The 16,307-nt window shown below is 38.2% G+C and overlaps 1 protein-coding gene across 2 annotated transcripts; it reads left to right on the forward strand.

Annotated features, from left to right (window-relative positions):
* Nucleotides 1–81: 81 nt before the first annotated feature.
* LOC110841221 (protein C-mannosyl-transferase DPY19L1) lies at nucleotides 82–14,859 on the forward strand. 2 transcript variants are annotated; one of them, XM_022086543.2, is made up of 14 exons: nucleotides 82–408; nucleotides 2,086–2,198; nucleotides 3,133–3,270; nucleotides 4,481–4,695; nucleotides 4,852–4,909; nucleotides 5,853–5,990; nucleotides 6,453–6,605; nucleotides 6,996–7,220; nucleotides 8,581–8,801; nucleotides 10,479–10,635; nucleotides 12,548–12,659; nucleotides 13,653–13,815; nucleotides 14,083–14,208; nucleotides 14,432–14,859. In XM_022086543.2, exons 1-14 carry the CDS (start codon nucleotides 225–227, stop codon nucleotides 14,622–14,624), a joined length of 2,196 nt encoding a protein of 731 aa, XP_021942235.2. In that variant the 5' UTR covers nucleotides 82–224; the 3' UTR covers nucleotides 14,625–14,859. The 2 variants fall into 2 exon arrangements, with proteins under 2 accessions (XP_021942235.2, XP_021942236.2); XM_022086544.2 differs by lacking the exon at nucleotides 82–408 and adding an exon at nucleotides 594–749.
* Nucleotides 14,860–16,307: the final 1,448 nt, after the last annotated feature.

Raw genomic sequence — 16,307 nt, forward strand, 5'->3', positions numbered from 1 at the left:
TCGTCACTGATAATTTGTAATTTCATTGAAATGCAGTTATCTCTACAAAACATGTGTCAACGAACTACATACTTACTGAAGGCGAGAGTATACAATTACAAGTTTAAGCAAAATGAGAAATTTTGGTCTGTTGCACGCTTGCTGTTATCGATGTCATGTTTGTATTCGTGATCGAGAGCTGTCGGAAGGGATTGTAAGAGGAATTTTTGCGAGTTTGTTTGAAAATGGCGACGAAGCAAAGTAACGTTAACGAGAAAAGAAAACATTTAATCCCACCTAATGTAGAAAGGAAAGAAAAATCTCGGAAAACTTCAAAGACTGATAGCACAATTAAGGAAGTCATTACTATTATTAACTTAAGCGAGAAGAAAAATGCTGTTTTGTATAGTGCGTCCGTAGTCTCCTTAGGTATGTGTAAAGTAATCCATTGTTAAATTAAATATGTTGTAGAAGGAACACATGGCCTTAGTCTTATCATTATTATGAAAGGGTGGGGCTGTGTATACTAGTTAAGAGGATCGTAAAAGTCGGAGAATGTTTGATTTCCGTAGTTTTGTCGTTTCCAGAATGATTAAACCAGTAGTTTCGCCATTTAACCGGAGTTTGGCCGGTCTGCGTATTTTCGTCTTAAGCGACCATTTTCCGGCATAATTGTTGTACACCTGCAAGCAAACATATGTTTGATGAAGTTCAAATGCTGTTTTAAATTTTGGCTTTATAATAAGTGATCGAGGAGGTGGAATTTTCAGGTTGTGTAATCAGAAGTGCTCTTCTAAATACAGATTATTCAGAATTTGAATTGAAGGATAGGAGAAGCAGGGCATGTGTATAGGGTTGAGTAAGAATTGCATTACAAATTTTATTTGGAATGTCTGATGGAAATAAATAGACTGCTTTGGAGTTGAAGGACTAGACTGCAGATAATATTAAAATGTGTAGAGAAATTGGTATGAAGGCATAAACTGGATTGAAGTGGCAGTGGGTACAGTCCAATGGTGGCTTTTGTGAACTCTCATGAACCAGAATAGTACAGAATGTCTTCACTGGCTAAATAACTATCAGTTGTTCGATAAAGACTATGTACCATGGAGTTGGTTCTGATTATTGATTTTGCAATCTGTTAACTGAATAGGTAGAAGTTGTACAGTAAAGTTACATTACAATAATGTAAGGTTTGAGGTTTTCCACAGTATTTTGTCAGTGTCTCAGAGGTCTGTACTACCACCATAATCAGGACATGTATACAGTAATTCAGTAAATGTGTTGTGTATGATTGTTTACTAGCCTTACACCAATTTGTGATCTGGGAAAAAAAAAGTCGGCGTATTCTTGCTCCTGGGTACGTTACATTACATTCATTTTCTCAGACATGTATGTTTGAGCCTGATGTTTATTTTCTAAAGATACAAATTCCTTGACTCTTTACTGGTAAAAGCTGTTTAAACCTGATACACCTTTGAAATGGATTTAAGTTTTTCAGACAAGTTTCTGACTAGTGTCTTCTGGATTCTGGGTCTATATAGTCTGGTAGAAGTTTACTGACATTTCAGAGGCGCTTGTTGCCCCCATCATCAGGGCATGAGCAAAGTATCAACCACCTCAGAAACATCAGTAAACTTCTACTAGACTACATGACACTATAACACAGAAGACAGCCATCTTAATATTTGTTGCTGTAAGAACATGAAATCTGACAAGTTTATCATTCCATTGTGAACTTATTACAGGTTGTAATGTGTATGATGTGACATGTTTCCATGTTGTGTAGTGATCTTAATCAACATTTTGTTCTCACATGGTTTTATTCTTCCATTAAAAATTTATGATTGAAACCACATGGGCATAAATGAAATGGAATAGTATCTACACCATAACAAAAATACATCATGGCATAGTTATTTATAATTGATAAAGATTAAATTTTAATTTCAATACAAGTGACACATAATTTTTGCTGTGGTATTGGAATTAAAAACAAAATGCTTATTTTAAACTTAAGTTATTATTTGTACTCATCTATTTTAGGAGTAGTATTCATTTTCATATTTCTCTGTATTTACTATGGTTCTATGATTTGCTTTACAGCATTTGGGTTAGCGTGCTTACATGTTTACCACGTCGCATCCATGTTTGAAAATGACCGACATTTTTCGCATCTTTCCACGCTGGAAAGAGAAATGACTTTCCGTACTGAAATGGTTTGTTTTATCTTTATCATACAAAAAATGTGTGTAAATAAAGGTAACATTGGAACTATCAATTAAGAGATTTGTTATACAGCCGTCCGAGCAGCAACTTTGGTGGCTATTTGTCAGTCAATTGCTCACCACTGTCAACTGTGTCATGAAGCTAAGGATGATAACTTTGAACATCTACACCAGATTCACTAATTCACTAAGTGCCAATGGTGACATGTGTAATGGTTCAATTTGTTAAAATGACTTTATTTATTTTATTGAATGGGTTTGTACATCTTTTTGTGACATTCTGTACATGTAATGACCAGAAAATTGGGTCACACTACATATTTAAGTGCATAAGGTGAATTTATGCTGACTCTAATTATGTTATGTTTTTTTGGATCTCTTAAATACCCATAGCTTTTAGTTAGTAAAGAATATCACTTTTGTTTGGGACAAATGATTATGATCTGTATTAAGATGTGCCAGCATTTAGTTAGCATGATATGTAGAAACCGTAAAAAGCTTGATATCAACAAACTGTCATTAAGTTTTAATATTTGAACCTTTGTCCATGCATTTGTTATGATGCAGTCGTCGTAGATTCTAAATGACTGATGCTGAGCGTAAGATTGAATTGAAGTCTAATTCCTTAAAGAATAAAGTATTCCAAATATAGATGTGTGTCAGGTATGAGAAATGTACATCTCAAAAATTTGAAATCATTCCAGAGCCAGGATGCATGATGCAAGGATGAATGTGTAGTTTGGAATATATTTGCCATCTATATCGACAGAGGTTTTCATCCATCAGTAATTGAATAATGAATTTGCTTGTAATGGTCTGTTAACAATACAGGAAATTGTATTACATCACAGTTCTTCATTAGGAAGACTGGAACTCAAGCTTGGTTGTACAGATTACACTGTGTGTGTATTTGTTTATGTTCCAGGGACTTTATTATTCCTACTACAAAACTTTGATAGAAGCGCCAACATTTTCAGATGGTTTTTATCAGATTACTCATGATAATTTAACTGAATTTCCATCTGTTATCAACACATTGCAGAGGTTTAATTTATATCCAGAAGTAAGTTCATGTGAAGTGTAATTTCTTCTCAAAGGAATACTATTATTGGTTAACTTATTCTGTTCATTAAGCGCATGAGTAGTTTTGAGTATATAAAGGAATGACACATTATGGTGACCTGAGGTGTGGGGACATTAAGGCCTGCACAGACCAAAATTTTTGAATTTCTCCTGGCCTATTCTGAGGACCATTTGGCCTGAGCCTGAATTTTAATTTTTATTAACTTTTATTCAAGTCGGAATGATGCCTGATCTATTTATAATCTGCCATGACTCGTATCATTAATGCGCGCATCTTTTAATTCGTAAATGCCAGTACTTGGTGGGACAACGAAGTTTCCAGAATGCCTGCATATATGTCGCATCGAGTAGTGAATAAGCCATAATTAAACAGCTATGACTTATGACATGTCTGCGGTTGCGTCTTATACGTTCATGAAGGAAACAAGTAGAATTTTGCCATTTATATCTTAGATATTTATGGATACTCGCAGTCAAGCGGCTTTAATCTTTTATCAGCCTCCACTGTTGTGATAACTACATATCAGGTGTTCAGTGACGTATCTTGTTGGTTTTAGATTACAGAGCTCTTTGATATGATTTTAATGACGTGGGTATCTTTCAAGTAATTCATATTCCATGATAAACAATAACATCACATATTCACATCCACATACTAACATTCACAGAGTGGGAACACCACACTGAAACAAAAGATAGTTTCTGTGTTCATGGTCCACTATACACTTGTATACGATGTTAAAAACAGATTTGTTGGCAATAATGACAACTTGAAATATTGTAATTTTGCAGCATTGTTTTCTAGTCATCAGGGCAATGTTAGCTTTCTAGGTTCCAATTACCATATAAAATAAAAATGTTAGACTTCAGCTTTCTTTACTTAAATGGCTGCTTTTCGTCACATCATTGTGATTAAGACATAATTCAAGAGTGATAGAATGGGTGTGATGCATTTCAAATTAAATTGAAAGAAAGACATGCAAATTACATTTTTCTGTAATGGTTCTGTTTTGATTATGTATTTACATCAACGTGTTAGACTACATTTATTTCTGTTTCAAAACATTGGTACTTCTAATTATCTGGACCAGCTAGAAAATTCATTATGTAAGTAGTCTGTGGTTCTGTGATGGGGATTAGGTTTCATTAATTTTATTTCAGTGAAGTTATTGTTAATTTTGTATTTATAGGTAGTGATTGGTTTCTTGTACCGAGCATTCGTGGCAGTGACGGACTGGCTAGGTTGGGCCACGAAGCAGTGTTGGCAAGTGGAGAGAGGCCTAGGGTTACCCCCAGTTACTAGTTGTGAGGGCTTAGGTGACCCAGCATATTTCTACCTAGAAATAGTGTGGCTGTGCGCTGGTCTTACTATGGCTCTGATCTTCCTGTATGGACTATTTATAAGGTGTGTTAAGCTCGTGTAGACGTTTCAATCTTGTTTTTCTCTAATTCCTGGTGCTTAGCTCTGCTGCCAGGACTTCAGGCTATAAGAATCTGAAGCTTGAAATATTGTGCTGATTGGTACATGATGGTACAGCTGTTGATGCATGTTCTTTTACAGTGGGTCTTTGGCAGGAGGCCTGCTTGCAGTTGCGTGTTTCTTCTATAATCACGGTGAGGTGAGTATGATACTGTTTACAAAAGATAATAAATCTTCTGACACAAGTGTCATACCAAACACTGTGGTCCAGTGGTTAATACTCCTTCATATTTGGGGGGTCTGGGGTTCAAATCTCGTCCCAGAGACAAGCTATCCTGACTGGGTTTTTTCGTGGTTTTCCAAATTTGGTATTATGACGTTCAGCCATTTACATGTTACTCTATTTAGATTTTTAGTTTCACACCCCAGCTGCTTTATCCACAAGGATAGAATCACAGGACATATTATGTAAACGGTTGTGTGGGCTATACACTGAAGCGATATTAATCCCGGTCATTCAGCCCATAGCCTTATCACTAAATTGGCTGAGCTACCTGACTCCTAACTGTAAGATGAAAGATTTTTATTTTCAGTGAGAAGTATGAAAGATCATTATATATTTTCAAAGAGAAATTCCAAATGATCAAATGCTATTTAATGACACATGGGAAAATAGACATCCGGTAACTACAGTATGCTTCAGAATGTATGTATCCATATGAGAACATTTCAAAAGCAATATTGTTACAATTTCATTACTGTCATGCTCAGTTTATTTTTTCATTTCATCATTTATCATTAATAAGTGAGATTTGAGGTTCTTATGATAATGTTTCAATGCATAAGGCAAACAGCCATCATGATAATGGATATCTGTAGATGGCATAGTTCATTAATATTTTAAAGAATATGACGTGAGTTCAGGATGACCTTGAAGCCCTATAAGACAGATAAAAGGATGTGAAAGTGGGTAAATGATAGGCACCCTAAATGTCCTACTGTTCCATCCCCAAGTCATGTTTGTGTGTTTAAATATGTACCTAATTTACAGAAGAAATTCTGAGAAACCCCATTTGTTATTTACTTTGTATTGTTTTTGCTTTATTAACATTTATACATTATTTTATGAAATTTTATTTCAGTGTACACGCGTACAGTGGACGCCACCATTACGAGAGAGCTTTGCCTATCCATTCTGCCTCCTTCAGATTATCTGTGTTACTCTTTGTTTGCGTAAACGTGAAAGCAGTTTATCAGTGAAATCATCCTTTCTAATGCAGGTATAGAACATAATTTGCATTGTAGTGCCTTGGGAAAAGTGAAGAATTACAACATCAAAAGAATTTCTGTTATGAAGGCAGAAATAAACTTGACAGTTAGAGAATGCAGATACACGCTAATTAACAAAATAAGAATAAAACAAGTGTCACTTTGTTGGCAGAATTGCTGATATTCCATACTAGATGCGTTGTTTTTCCTGCAGCTTTATAGCATTCTTATTCTTTGTGAGGCAGCTCTTTAATATCTAACTGGAAATTCCATAGAATTATTAACATTGAGCTCAGCTGAAGATGTTTAATGTGAGATGTGTTGGTTTATCTTGATATCTTCCTATTCCCATTGTCATTCACTTCTCTGCTTATGCATGTCACATTATCCGCCCAAAATCATGGAGTCAAGTATGGAAGCTGTTGCATACTTTTGATGTATTACATCTAATGTAAGGTTCGCATTCTTTGCAGCTCCTCACTATCTCTGGTTCAACTTGGCTGTGTCTAATTCTGTGGCAGTTCTCTCAGTTCGTCCTTGCAACGCAGACTGTTGCGCTGGCTGCTATGTTTATTATTGGTGCAATTGATAAACACTCACTGCTTATTGTCCTCTTTGGACAGGGTGTAAGTATAAGTTCTTTCAGTGTCGGCATCGCGTCACGTACGGTTAATCGAGCTTTAAAATAACGAGTGTGCCGTGAGGGATTATAAATGTGCGGCCCACGTAGAGCACTGCCCCACAAGAAGCGTAGGCTTATTGACAAACATAATTTTGGCTCGTTTGAAAATGAAGTGCATAGAAAAGTCAGGCATAAAGGATGGAATACACGAGCTCTTAAGGACAGTGGCTACCAGACTTTTTGTGGACTGCTGCGTGCATGCGGACGTGCACCAGAACTCCTGTTACTTCCAAGTTTGTTTAACAACAAAATAATACACTACATGCATTGTTTTTATTAAGACTTCTTTTAATGGCTGTATATTTTAACTTGGGAGTCTTATTTCTTTCCCCAGCTCGGAGTTCTTCAAGCATCTATTTCTTTGTATGGCAATGAATTCCTCCTAACTTCAGTTTTTACTTGTATGATTACGTCTTTATTGGTCGTGATGCTTACGTTGGAGCCAGCTCTGACGCTGTTCAACTGTCTGCCACGAGGGTTGATGTTGGCTTCTCTCTCACTCTTGGGAACAGTTACACTCAAAACACGCTTGTCCCACGCCCTCGGCAACAAGGATGACGTAAGTACTACATTACTACAAAAGAGATTGGTTGAATTTTGTTGTGTGTGAAAACAAACTAATATTTTCAAACATAATCTTGTTTTTATTTAAATGAAATGCTTATAAAGAAAGACTTATAAGGAGATGTGATTTAAGGTTTTCACAATGGTGAAAATGTGTTTTGTGGTCTTCTGGGTTGTGATGCCATATAATCTTATAAGTGGTTACCAGTGTTCACAGGTTCATAACATCTCCAAATTCAGGGTAGAAGATGGAGAAATTGTGTTCCTCTGAAACATTGTAACCGCCTGCAAGATTAAATGGTGTCACAATCGAGAACATCACATTCCACCATTTATCTCCATAATTTTTCCGTTATGTAAATATTCTGCATCATTGCATTATTTTTATTGAGCCTTCTGAGTTGTTTGTTAAGTCAGCCATTTATTGTATTCATCAGAAAATATAGACTGTCCGTAAATTTGAAGGGTGTGTAATCATTTACTTGTAACACATGTGAAAAACTTGTGTACTACAAAAAGAGTTACACATGTTTCTTCGTACGTGGTCATGGAAGTTCTGTAAGTTTTTGTATGTGTTACAAATAATTACAGGTGTATCAAATTGTCTGATAATTAATGGACACCAGATATTTATTTTTCCCTTCTAGTCAGTGCTTAATAATTATGGAACATTGAATTTCAGTGTTTAAATCAATCAGTCTAATTGCAATATGGTCTATACTTGGCACTGAGTATACACGTCTCTCAACATATTTGAAACAATTTCATTTCAGGTGATTATGATTACTTTGAGTAAAAACAAGTGAGTTCTGTCTTTGGGGTGTACAGAGGATTTGCCTTGTTCTCTTGATTGTCTGTTGTCAGAATGCTTTTTAAGTGTTGTACTGAAAGAAATTGATTACAAGGATCTGCCAATTGACATGGAGGACCTGACAGCAAAGTTTTATGCTTCTTTGGTAACCATTGATGCAGACATGTTGCAATGGGCGCAGTTGCATGTCACGGAATATATGGTGGACCCTTTAACACTTACTGCAACAACCACTCTCTTAGTGTCTGCAAGCATTGTACGCTTCTCAAGCTTTGTTCCTGACGCGCGTAAAGCGGATTTTCTTCTTATGTATGCTATTCTTTTGTATTGACTCACTTGTTCTTGAGTCTTACCTGCAGTTTCTTTGTAGTTATTCAGCCCTCTGTGGGTCTGCCATCATCACCGCCAATCTCTTTGTTACTTAGGATTGGTCTGCCTATTGCCATTTGATGATTCTTTGCTACCATGATGTCTCGGGAATGATTTTCTACATCCTCTCTAAGGTAACAGGGAATTGTTTTGAGATAATTTAATTTTGTTACAGGGTCACATTATCAACATTCTGAAATCAAAACTAACTGGTTATCGGGACTTCCATACATTACTTTATACATGCTCTGCTGAGTTTGACTTCCTTTCTACAGAAACTGTATGGAAATTGACAGAAACTCTTCTGTTGCCAGCTGTAGGTTTGGCACTGCTGGCAGTTCCTTGGCACTGGTTGGCAAATTTCTTGTCCAGTCCCAAAGAAAATGATGATGATAGGTAATAAACTTTTTTTTACATTTTGGTTTGTATTGTGCCGTAGTTTGCAATATGTTTTCTCCATTCTGTGGTAATTACCAGTACTGATTAAGTATATTATTTACATGCTCAAGTAGCCTCTTTTGGGAGGAAGTGGCCAAGACTTAGTTTGTGGTTCTAATATAGAAATCACCCCAGAAAAGGAATACAGTGAAACCTCTATCCATCGTTCCCGGAACTATCGTTTTCCCGGATGCATCGTCCGTTTTGTTCGGTCCCGAATACATCCCATATAAAATAATGTTACATTTTCCCGCTTCTATCGTTCCTCGAACTATCGTTTTATCGCATCGATCGTTCAAAAATCTTAGTCCCGGCCCACAATTTTCCCGCAATGATCGTTTCTGAGAATTTAAAATGCTGGGTTTAGAGATAAATTAATACCGAAAGACGCACAATGTTTTTGGAATACGCAGTAGCCGTGACCTGTTATGTCGCCCAAACAGCACATTCTTTTGGAATGAGGGTCAGCGGTGCAGGGGTGATAGTTGGAGTGAATGGCGGTGCTCATTGTCAGAAATTTTACGATTTTAATTAGGGTGCACTCATATTTCGTTCCAGCGATGCCAGATGGCATGTGCAGTGTGAATTTCTTCACAAATGCTTTTATTACAAGTACAAAGGAAAGGCTGGCGGCACTTTTCATTCTTCTGGTTCATCTCGTTTCCAGCGGTTCAGGGTCTTCTACAGCTATGTTTCGTTGAGTTCGGCAGTAATAGTATTTCCATTCTTCCTGTTATTGTTCGCGAAGAGGGTGGGAGTGGTGAGGAAGAGGAAGACGACGAATGCGAGCCCGAAGCTTTGCCGAGTTTTGCCGAAGCACACGCTGCATTGGCGAAAGTGAAGTCGTTCTTTTATGCGCTTAATATTAGTGAACGTGACGAGGAAAACATTTTGAACGTGGAAAGTGCTCTGTTTGGTCTAAAACGTAAAGTTTCGACAAACCAGTTGTCCATTAAAGACTTTTTTGGTAAAAAGAAGTAACTTTGAAAGAGAAACATTGTTTTTTTTTAATTTTTAATGCTTTCCCGCATCTATCGTTTTCCCGCATTCATCGTTTTTATTTCCCACCCCCGCCGAAAACGATGCATCGAGGTTTCACTGTAGTTGCAAACTCTAAATGCCTATATTTGAACATTGGGTTAACTTCATTTACATTTTAATTAGGAAAGAATATTTGGATTTTTGTGTATGTAATCAGATTGTGCACACTATAAAAATTATTTTAATAAGTTTTCTGGCTGTAATATAACTCATCTTTCATGACACTGCTTTCACAAGTGTTCCTTACAGAGACTGGTAGTGTAAACATTTCTCTCACGGCAGTGGCGATGTCAGCTATGGTCTTTGGGTTGTGATGTTATGTAGATTTGTAGGCGGTTACTGGCATTCTGGAGGGACACAGAACCTTGATGTTCTATCCAGAAGATGTAGGCAGTATGTTCCTCTGAAACAAGGCTACACAGCAGCACAGAAGACATTAACATGACCTCTGCAGTTGACAGCATCATAAAGTAAAATAATAATAACTTCTTTAAATGTAGAATTTTTTATGAGAATATTAAAAACTATAATTCTTCTGCATCTTTCATGGGGGATATTAAAGGTAATCATAACAATTTTCTGTTCTTCCTTCAGATCAGAATGTCGCCTAGTGCATTACATCGAGCCAGAAATTCTGTATAACATCCTTCAGCTTGCAGCCTTCACAGTTATGGCTGGTCTGGTAATGAGGCTGAAACTATTCTTCACTCCACAGCTGTGTGTACTTGCTTCACTGCTGGCCTCTAGGAGAGTGAGTACTGTCATGTGACAGACTGACTTCCGCAGATCACAAATCATGGCGCGTAACTATACCTACCATTCTGGCATTGTCAGGGAAGCCACTGAAATAACAGAACGCCCTCGTAACATCAACCACGAAGACAGACACTTACACTGCACTACCCTCTGTATTGAACATCACCCATGCAGATGGACAGAGTTTGTACAAGCCTGGTTTCATATTTCCTCTTTGTTTCTGTTGTGTCCTTCTTAACCACCTTACTTTTTCTGCTCTTCCTGCCATTCCTCAGCTGTTTTCCTGCACCACGTGGTCTCTGCAACCTTTCTTCATCACCTATTTTCTGAATCCTGTGATAACCCAGACATTTTTAGTATTCCACTTCATAATCACATCAATGCTAAAACTTTTTATCACCTTGTTTCCTATCCATCATGGTCATCATTTATTTTCTTATGTTAGTTCCCAACTGTTTGGCCACAGAGTTTTCTTTGTGACCTCTCGGTCTCAACCACACGGTTACTTCTGATTTGTCAGCTCATGCAACCACATCAATCACTCCAGGGTTTCCTACAAATGTCTTCCTGACTGACAATCACCTTGAAGATGGTGACTGCATTGTTTGCCAAAACAATGAAAATTCTTCATTTGACAGGGAACTTCCCCGAAAGCTGAAGTTGTGTCATATGATTTGATAATTATACAAAGTTTATTAGAAGTGGAAATAATATATTTACAAATACTGTTTAAGGCTTATAAAGGTAAAGTAATCTCTGGTCTTAGTAAGCATCATGTCCTGAAGAGGAATAGCTCCACCTTTTTTCTACCCCAGAACCTGATGTATACTTCCATATTGGGTGGTGATATTCTCTACAAGGAATTTGTCAAAACAAAAGAATTCAGTGTTTGATTTTACTAATTGCAACTGTGGATAAGTAGTGCATTGGGACTGAAGCTAAAGCAGCCTCCTACATAAATCTTATGTCACGCTTTTCAGTCAGGACCACCCCAATGTTCCCCGTTTTTCCTCCACAGGAATCCAAGCTCCGTCACTCTTTTGCAAGCTAATATTCGAGCACTCGTCCTGTCTCGTCCTTTTTGCCTCCTGTCCTTCTGCCTTCATAAATCATATACATTTAGAAAAGTTGCACATTTGCCCTTTCTCACTTGGATCCTACGACACTAGTCTACTTCTGACTACCATCAAGGAAAAGTTGTACACGGTGGACTTTCTCGGATTGATGGCTGAAACAAAACAAATTGCCTGCCCTTCCCACTGTCATGTGACACAGAGTAAGTCTGTCTGCCAGACCGACCAAAGAGAATTGTGACAACAAACATATTTTTTGTGAAACTTTTCATCCCACTTTACAAGCATTCGGTGTGCAGCATGAGGACGCGTAGTATTCTACTGTAAACGTGTTAATGTTATAGGTTTCTGGGGGAAGAAATTACTAGTTTCCACCATGATTTATGTAACCTGAAATGTAAATTTTATGTTAGAAGAACACAGTTATTCATTTCACCTGATGGTCATCAGAGTCCCAAGTGTGAAACCCGTGCAGTAGTCGCACCGTACAAGACGAAATCCGAAATTCTTACGATAATATTTGTAAATGGTGAATCCTTGACCTCTGTGAAAAATGATAAACTTCAAGGAAAACAGTTGTCACTAAATTGCTGTTCAATATACTGAAATTTCACTCAAAGTGAGTCTTGAATTTTGGTATTAGAACTGAAATTGTTCAGTCCTTCTCTTATCAAGAAATTACGCAGAAAGTAAATGTGTTTGTACGTGAGAGGATTTCCATTCACAGCTGATGGATAATATTTTAATGTTTCAGATGGTACCACATTGATATCACTGTTTTGTATTTACATGTGAACCTTAATGTAATATACTATCAGTTAATTGTATTTGTAGTATTTCAGATTTCTGCGGACTGATGTGGTTCGCTGGGCCATTTTGGCTGTTCTAATCAGTGGAATGAGTGTGCGAGGAATTCATAATCTTAGTGAGCAGAGAAGTATATTGGGTAAACACATTTAAAATTTAAAGTACTCTAAATATTGTCTTCAGGAAGGGCCAATCAAATGAAAGCGCTGTGGTCTTCTGTATGTTTTGTGTGTTTTGGCTGTATTTTCTGCTGTATGTGCACTCGCTCAGCACTAAAACATTTCTGCAATGAGAACATCGCCATGCATTTGGACAAATTTACTATGTCACTTAGTCCACTTTTATTTGATTGATAATCATGTATTTGAGAGGGATCGGGCGTGCACACAGCATTTTGTTTTGCAGTTGAAAGAGGCCCGTGAACTTTATCCTGAGTTGTAAGTTATTCATATTTTATACTTACGAACGACTGTCTGTGAAACTATATATATTTAAAAAATGTTATTCCTGCAGGGTGTATTAATTATATTAATTAGAAGCGGAATATTTTATTCAAAATAGAAACCTGTAAGATGTCCCTATAAACCATTTTATTAGAACTACATACAAGCATCCCAATTTGAAATTATTACAAATTAAGTTTGTGCTGCATTCCTGAAACTGCAGATCGATGCACGCTGAGTCAAAACAACTGCAGATTTTGTAATCCATGTGGCTCAAATAGACGGCGAATGTAGGCATCATACCGACGGTGAGAGAAATGAATATTCATCGTGCGAAGGATGGGAGTGGGTACGGACTGAGTCGGCAGTACTGTGGGACTAGACCATGTTGGTCCCATCATAGCACCATTTTTGCAGACTTTTGACATCTTTGGAACAATTTGCAGAACACTAAACCACGATGAGCATCTGTTCTCTAAGATAACTTAACCTATGAGCAGACGAAGCACGTCGGTGGGCCGCAGGCTGTGAAGCCCTGGACTGTTCAGTTTCAATCTGGGTTGCATTAGTCCTTTTCAAACCAAGGGGTGGTGACTTTTATCTGGGATGAGATCAGGATTGAAAATTTTATGTCCTATTATTTCCCATGGTCATGTCTCATGATTTGTCCGTTTACTTGTGTTATACAGGTGAGTATAGTAACGTCGCATTTGAGGAGCTGTTAATGTGGGTTAAGTCTGAGACAAGCCCCACTGCAGTGTTTGCTGGTCCGATGCCTGTTATGGCTAACCTCCTGCTGTCTACAAGAAGACCGATCGTCAACCATCCGCATTACGAAAATGCAGAATTAAGGTGAGGATGCACGGAGAGCCGATCTAATGGCAGGGAGTGGCGTTGTTCTGGCGCAGTTCATGTGCCTGCTTACAATAAGCACGGTATTTTACTTGGATGAAATCTGAACAAACCAGAACCACACATTACAATATATCTGGCAAGGACACGATGCTCATTAAAGACCGAGGTAACTCGTACATGTCTGGTCACATGTGAAGTTGATACGTTTAATGAGTGAATCATATTTCTTTACAGCAATATTTAATTTTTTTTTGTGTGTTATAGGGAGCGAACAAAGAAAGTATATTCAGTTTTCAGCCGGAAAACTCCGCAAGAAGCGTTCAGGATCTTGTCCCACCTTCAAGTAGAATATGTAGTACTCGAGGAATCGTGGTGCTTTCAGGAATCCAGGTAGACTACCGACATGTTTGTTCCTTATCTGTATTTTCACGACCCCGTTTCTGTCTCACGTTTTATACGTGAGAATTTAATTGCATTCGGGCAGAAGGCAATGTTTTGAATGTTAGATGTGAGGAGGGGACCTGAGAAGTGCAATAAATACATTGAGTCCTATAGATGATGTTTTGTGTAGAAAAACGTGTCTTTCAATTTGCTTTCTTGATAAACTTCACAGAAATGGTTGCAGCATGGTAGAGCTCTGGGATGTCGAGGACCCACAAAATGCTCGCAATCCCGCACTGTGTCCGCAACTGTTCGTCCAGAGTCCTGCGCCGTTCCATCGTGTCTTTGCCAATGAAGCGTACGTGGTGTTGCGACTGCACAGTCAATATGTGGAACTGAAGCCTCTCAAAACATATAAACTGTAAGCTGTTTCGAGGTGTGAAAGACTCGCAAATTTCTTGAAACCGAGAGACGAGCGAGTTTCTGAAGTAGGGATTTCCAGTGCGAGTGGCCCTCACGACATTTCTTTCGGTGGAATAGTGACGTCCGCAAATTATGCCTGGTAGATGGTTTGAAGATTTTGTTCAGTCTGCACTGCGAATAAATGTGCGTGACCAGAGCGCATTTTTTTCCCGAATAAATAATGTTTAAGTAATTGAATTTGCTTTAACCTTTGTCATTCCATTGCACCCAAGAACGGAATGCCTCGCTGTCCGAGTGCCACTTCTGGGAATGCTAAAAGTGGAAGGTAAATTAAGGACCATGCAGATGGCGTGGTGCACGAGGGGAAGCGGAGATTGTGGCGAAAGCATTCGTAATCTGAGCGCTAAATGGAGGTACGTAGTTTGCCTCGGTGCTTGGGGAAATGACAAGTGGTGTCTGCGACTCCTCAGATGGGTTTCTTCAGTTGCTACTCTGATCTACTGATCTTGTGTGGGTTGCAGACTCGTTGGCCGTTGTTGAAATACAAACAATACCTGAAGCTTGTGTGAGTGACAGAAAGGAAGGAGTTTTTTTCTATGAAAGAGGTCGATGACTGCGGCTCAGGCGTACTTACAGCTTCTGGGTCCTGACACATGTGATTTGCATCGTGCCTACAGTTTATTCAGCTTGAGATACAGCTCAGCACATTAGATCAACAAGGGCTCAAGTCCAATGAGTATGCCTACCCACTTCATTTCAGTTTACCTTACTGCGCGCAACTGCGTCTTCAAGAGCCGAAATCACGTGTAAATCTCCGGCTATCATCATCTCCACTACCAGATCGGAGAACCCGAAATCAAACGCGCTAACGTTGACCGACTGGGACGCGACAGCCGCGAACCTCTTGCCAGTTGTTCCGTGAATTGAAAATTGTGGTACGTGAATGATGAACTGGACGTGGCAATTGGTTGACTGAGCACGGATTATTTTGATTTGTTGTAAGAATTGTTTTGAATATTTTGAGTTTTTACAGGATTGATACTGATGTTTTGTTTCTGTGCTCATCTATTTTTCATGCGATTGTATCGACACAGATCATTTCCTGTCAGCATGTCGTTTGTTTTACAAAACTGTTACATTAACGGCACACTTCACTTTTAGCAGAGTTCATCATCAAATTATTTGGAGAAAATGGATTCAGTGCGTTACTGATATTATTTTTTAATGTTCTGCGGTGGATAAGAAGGTGCCAACAATATTCTATGTCTGTGATGGTTCATATATTCCGTTATTTAATGGATTTTGAACTTCTTATTTGAGCTGAAATAGTCAATTAGCTGCTGTAACAGGAATAGAAGGTAGATCTCTTGCTGCATTATTCTGAAACGCCCTTTACTTCGCTCTGTGTAGTTGATTGGACGGCATATTCCGCAGCATCAGTGTTGGCTCCGCAGAGTAAAGTCGTCGTAGAGAAGCTAATAGACTCCGAGTTTGTCAATGAATTTCCTGCCTTGTATGAACCCTCAAGATTAAGAACTTACCGTCTATGCAGTTTCTCTTCTTCCCTTCGAATTTTCCCATTAAACTGTATTTCTCTCATTCCTCCCTTGAGTCACAATTATTTTCCTTGGGCTTTCTCATTATTGTGTGTGTGTGTGCCTGTCTGATTGCACTTGAGCAATGCG

This window comes from Zootermopsis nevadensis, unplaced genomic scaffold (genome assembly GCF_977971745.1).
Source record: "Zootermopsis nevadensis isolate Lab colony 2312 unplaced genomic scaffold, Znev_1.0 Znev_ptg000019l, whole genome shotgun sequence".
In the NCBI taxonomy this organism is placed as follows: Eukaryota; Metazoa; Arthropoda; class Insecta; order Blattodea; family Termopsidae; genus Zootermopsis; species Zootermopsis nevadensis.

Coding starts and splice junctions, on each gene's coding strand:
- LOC110841221 (XM_022086543.2), top strand. CDS start 225: ATGGCGACGAAGCAAAGTAACGTTAACGAGAAAAGAAAACATTTAATC. Junction 409..2,085: donor TGCGTCCGTAGTCTCCTTAG/GTATGTGTAAAG, acceptor TTTGCTTTACAG/CATTTGGGTTAGCGTGCTTA. Junction 12,660..13,652: donor TGAGCAGAGAAGTATATTGG/GTAAACACATTT, acceptor TGTGTTATACAG/GTGAGTATAGTAACGTCGCA.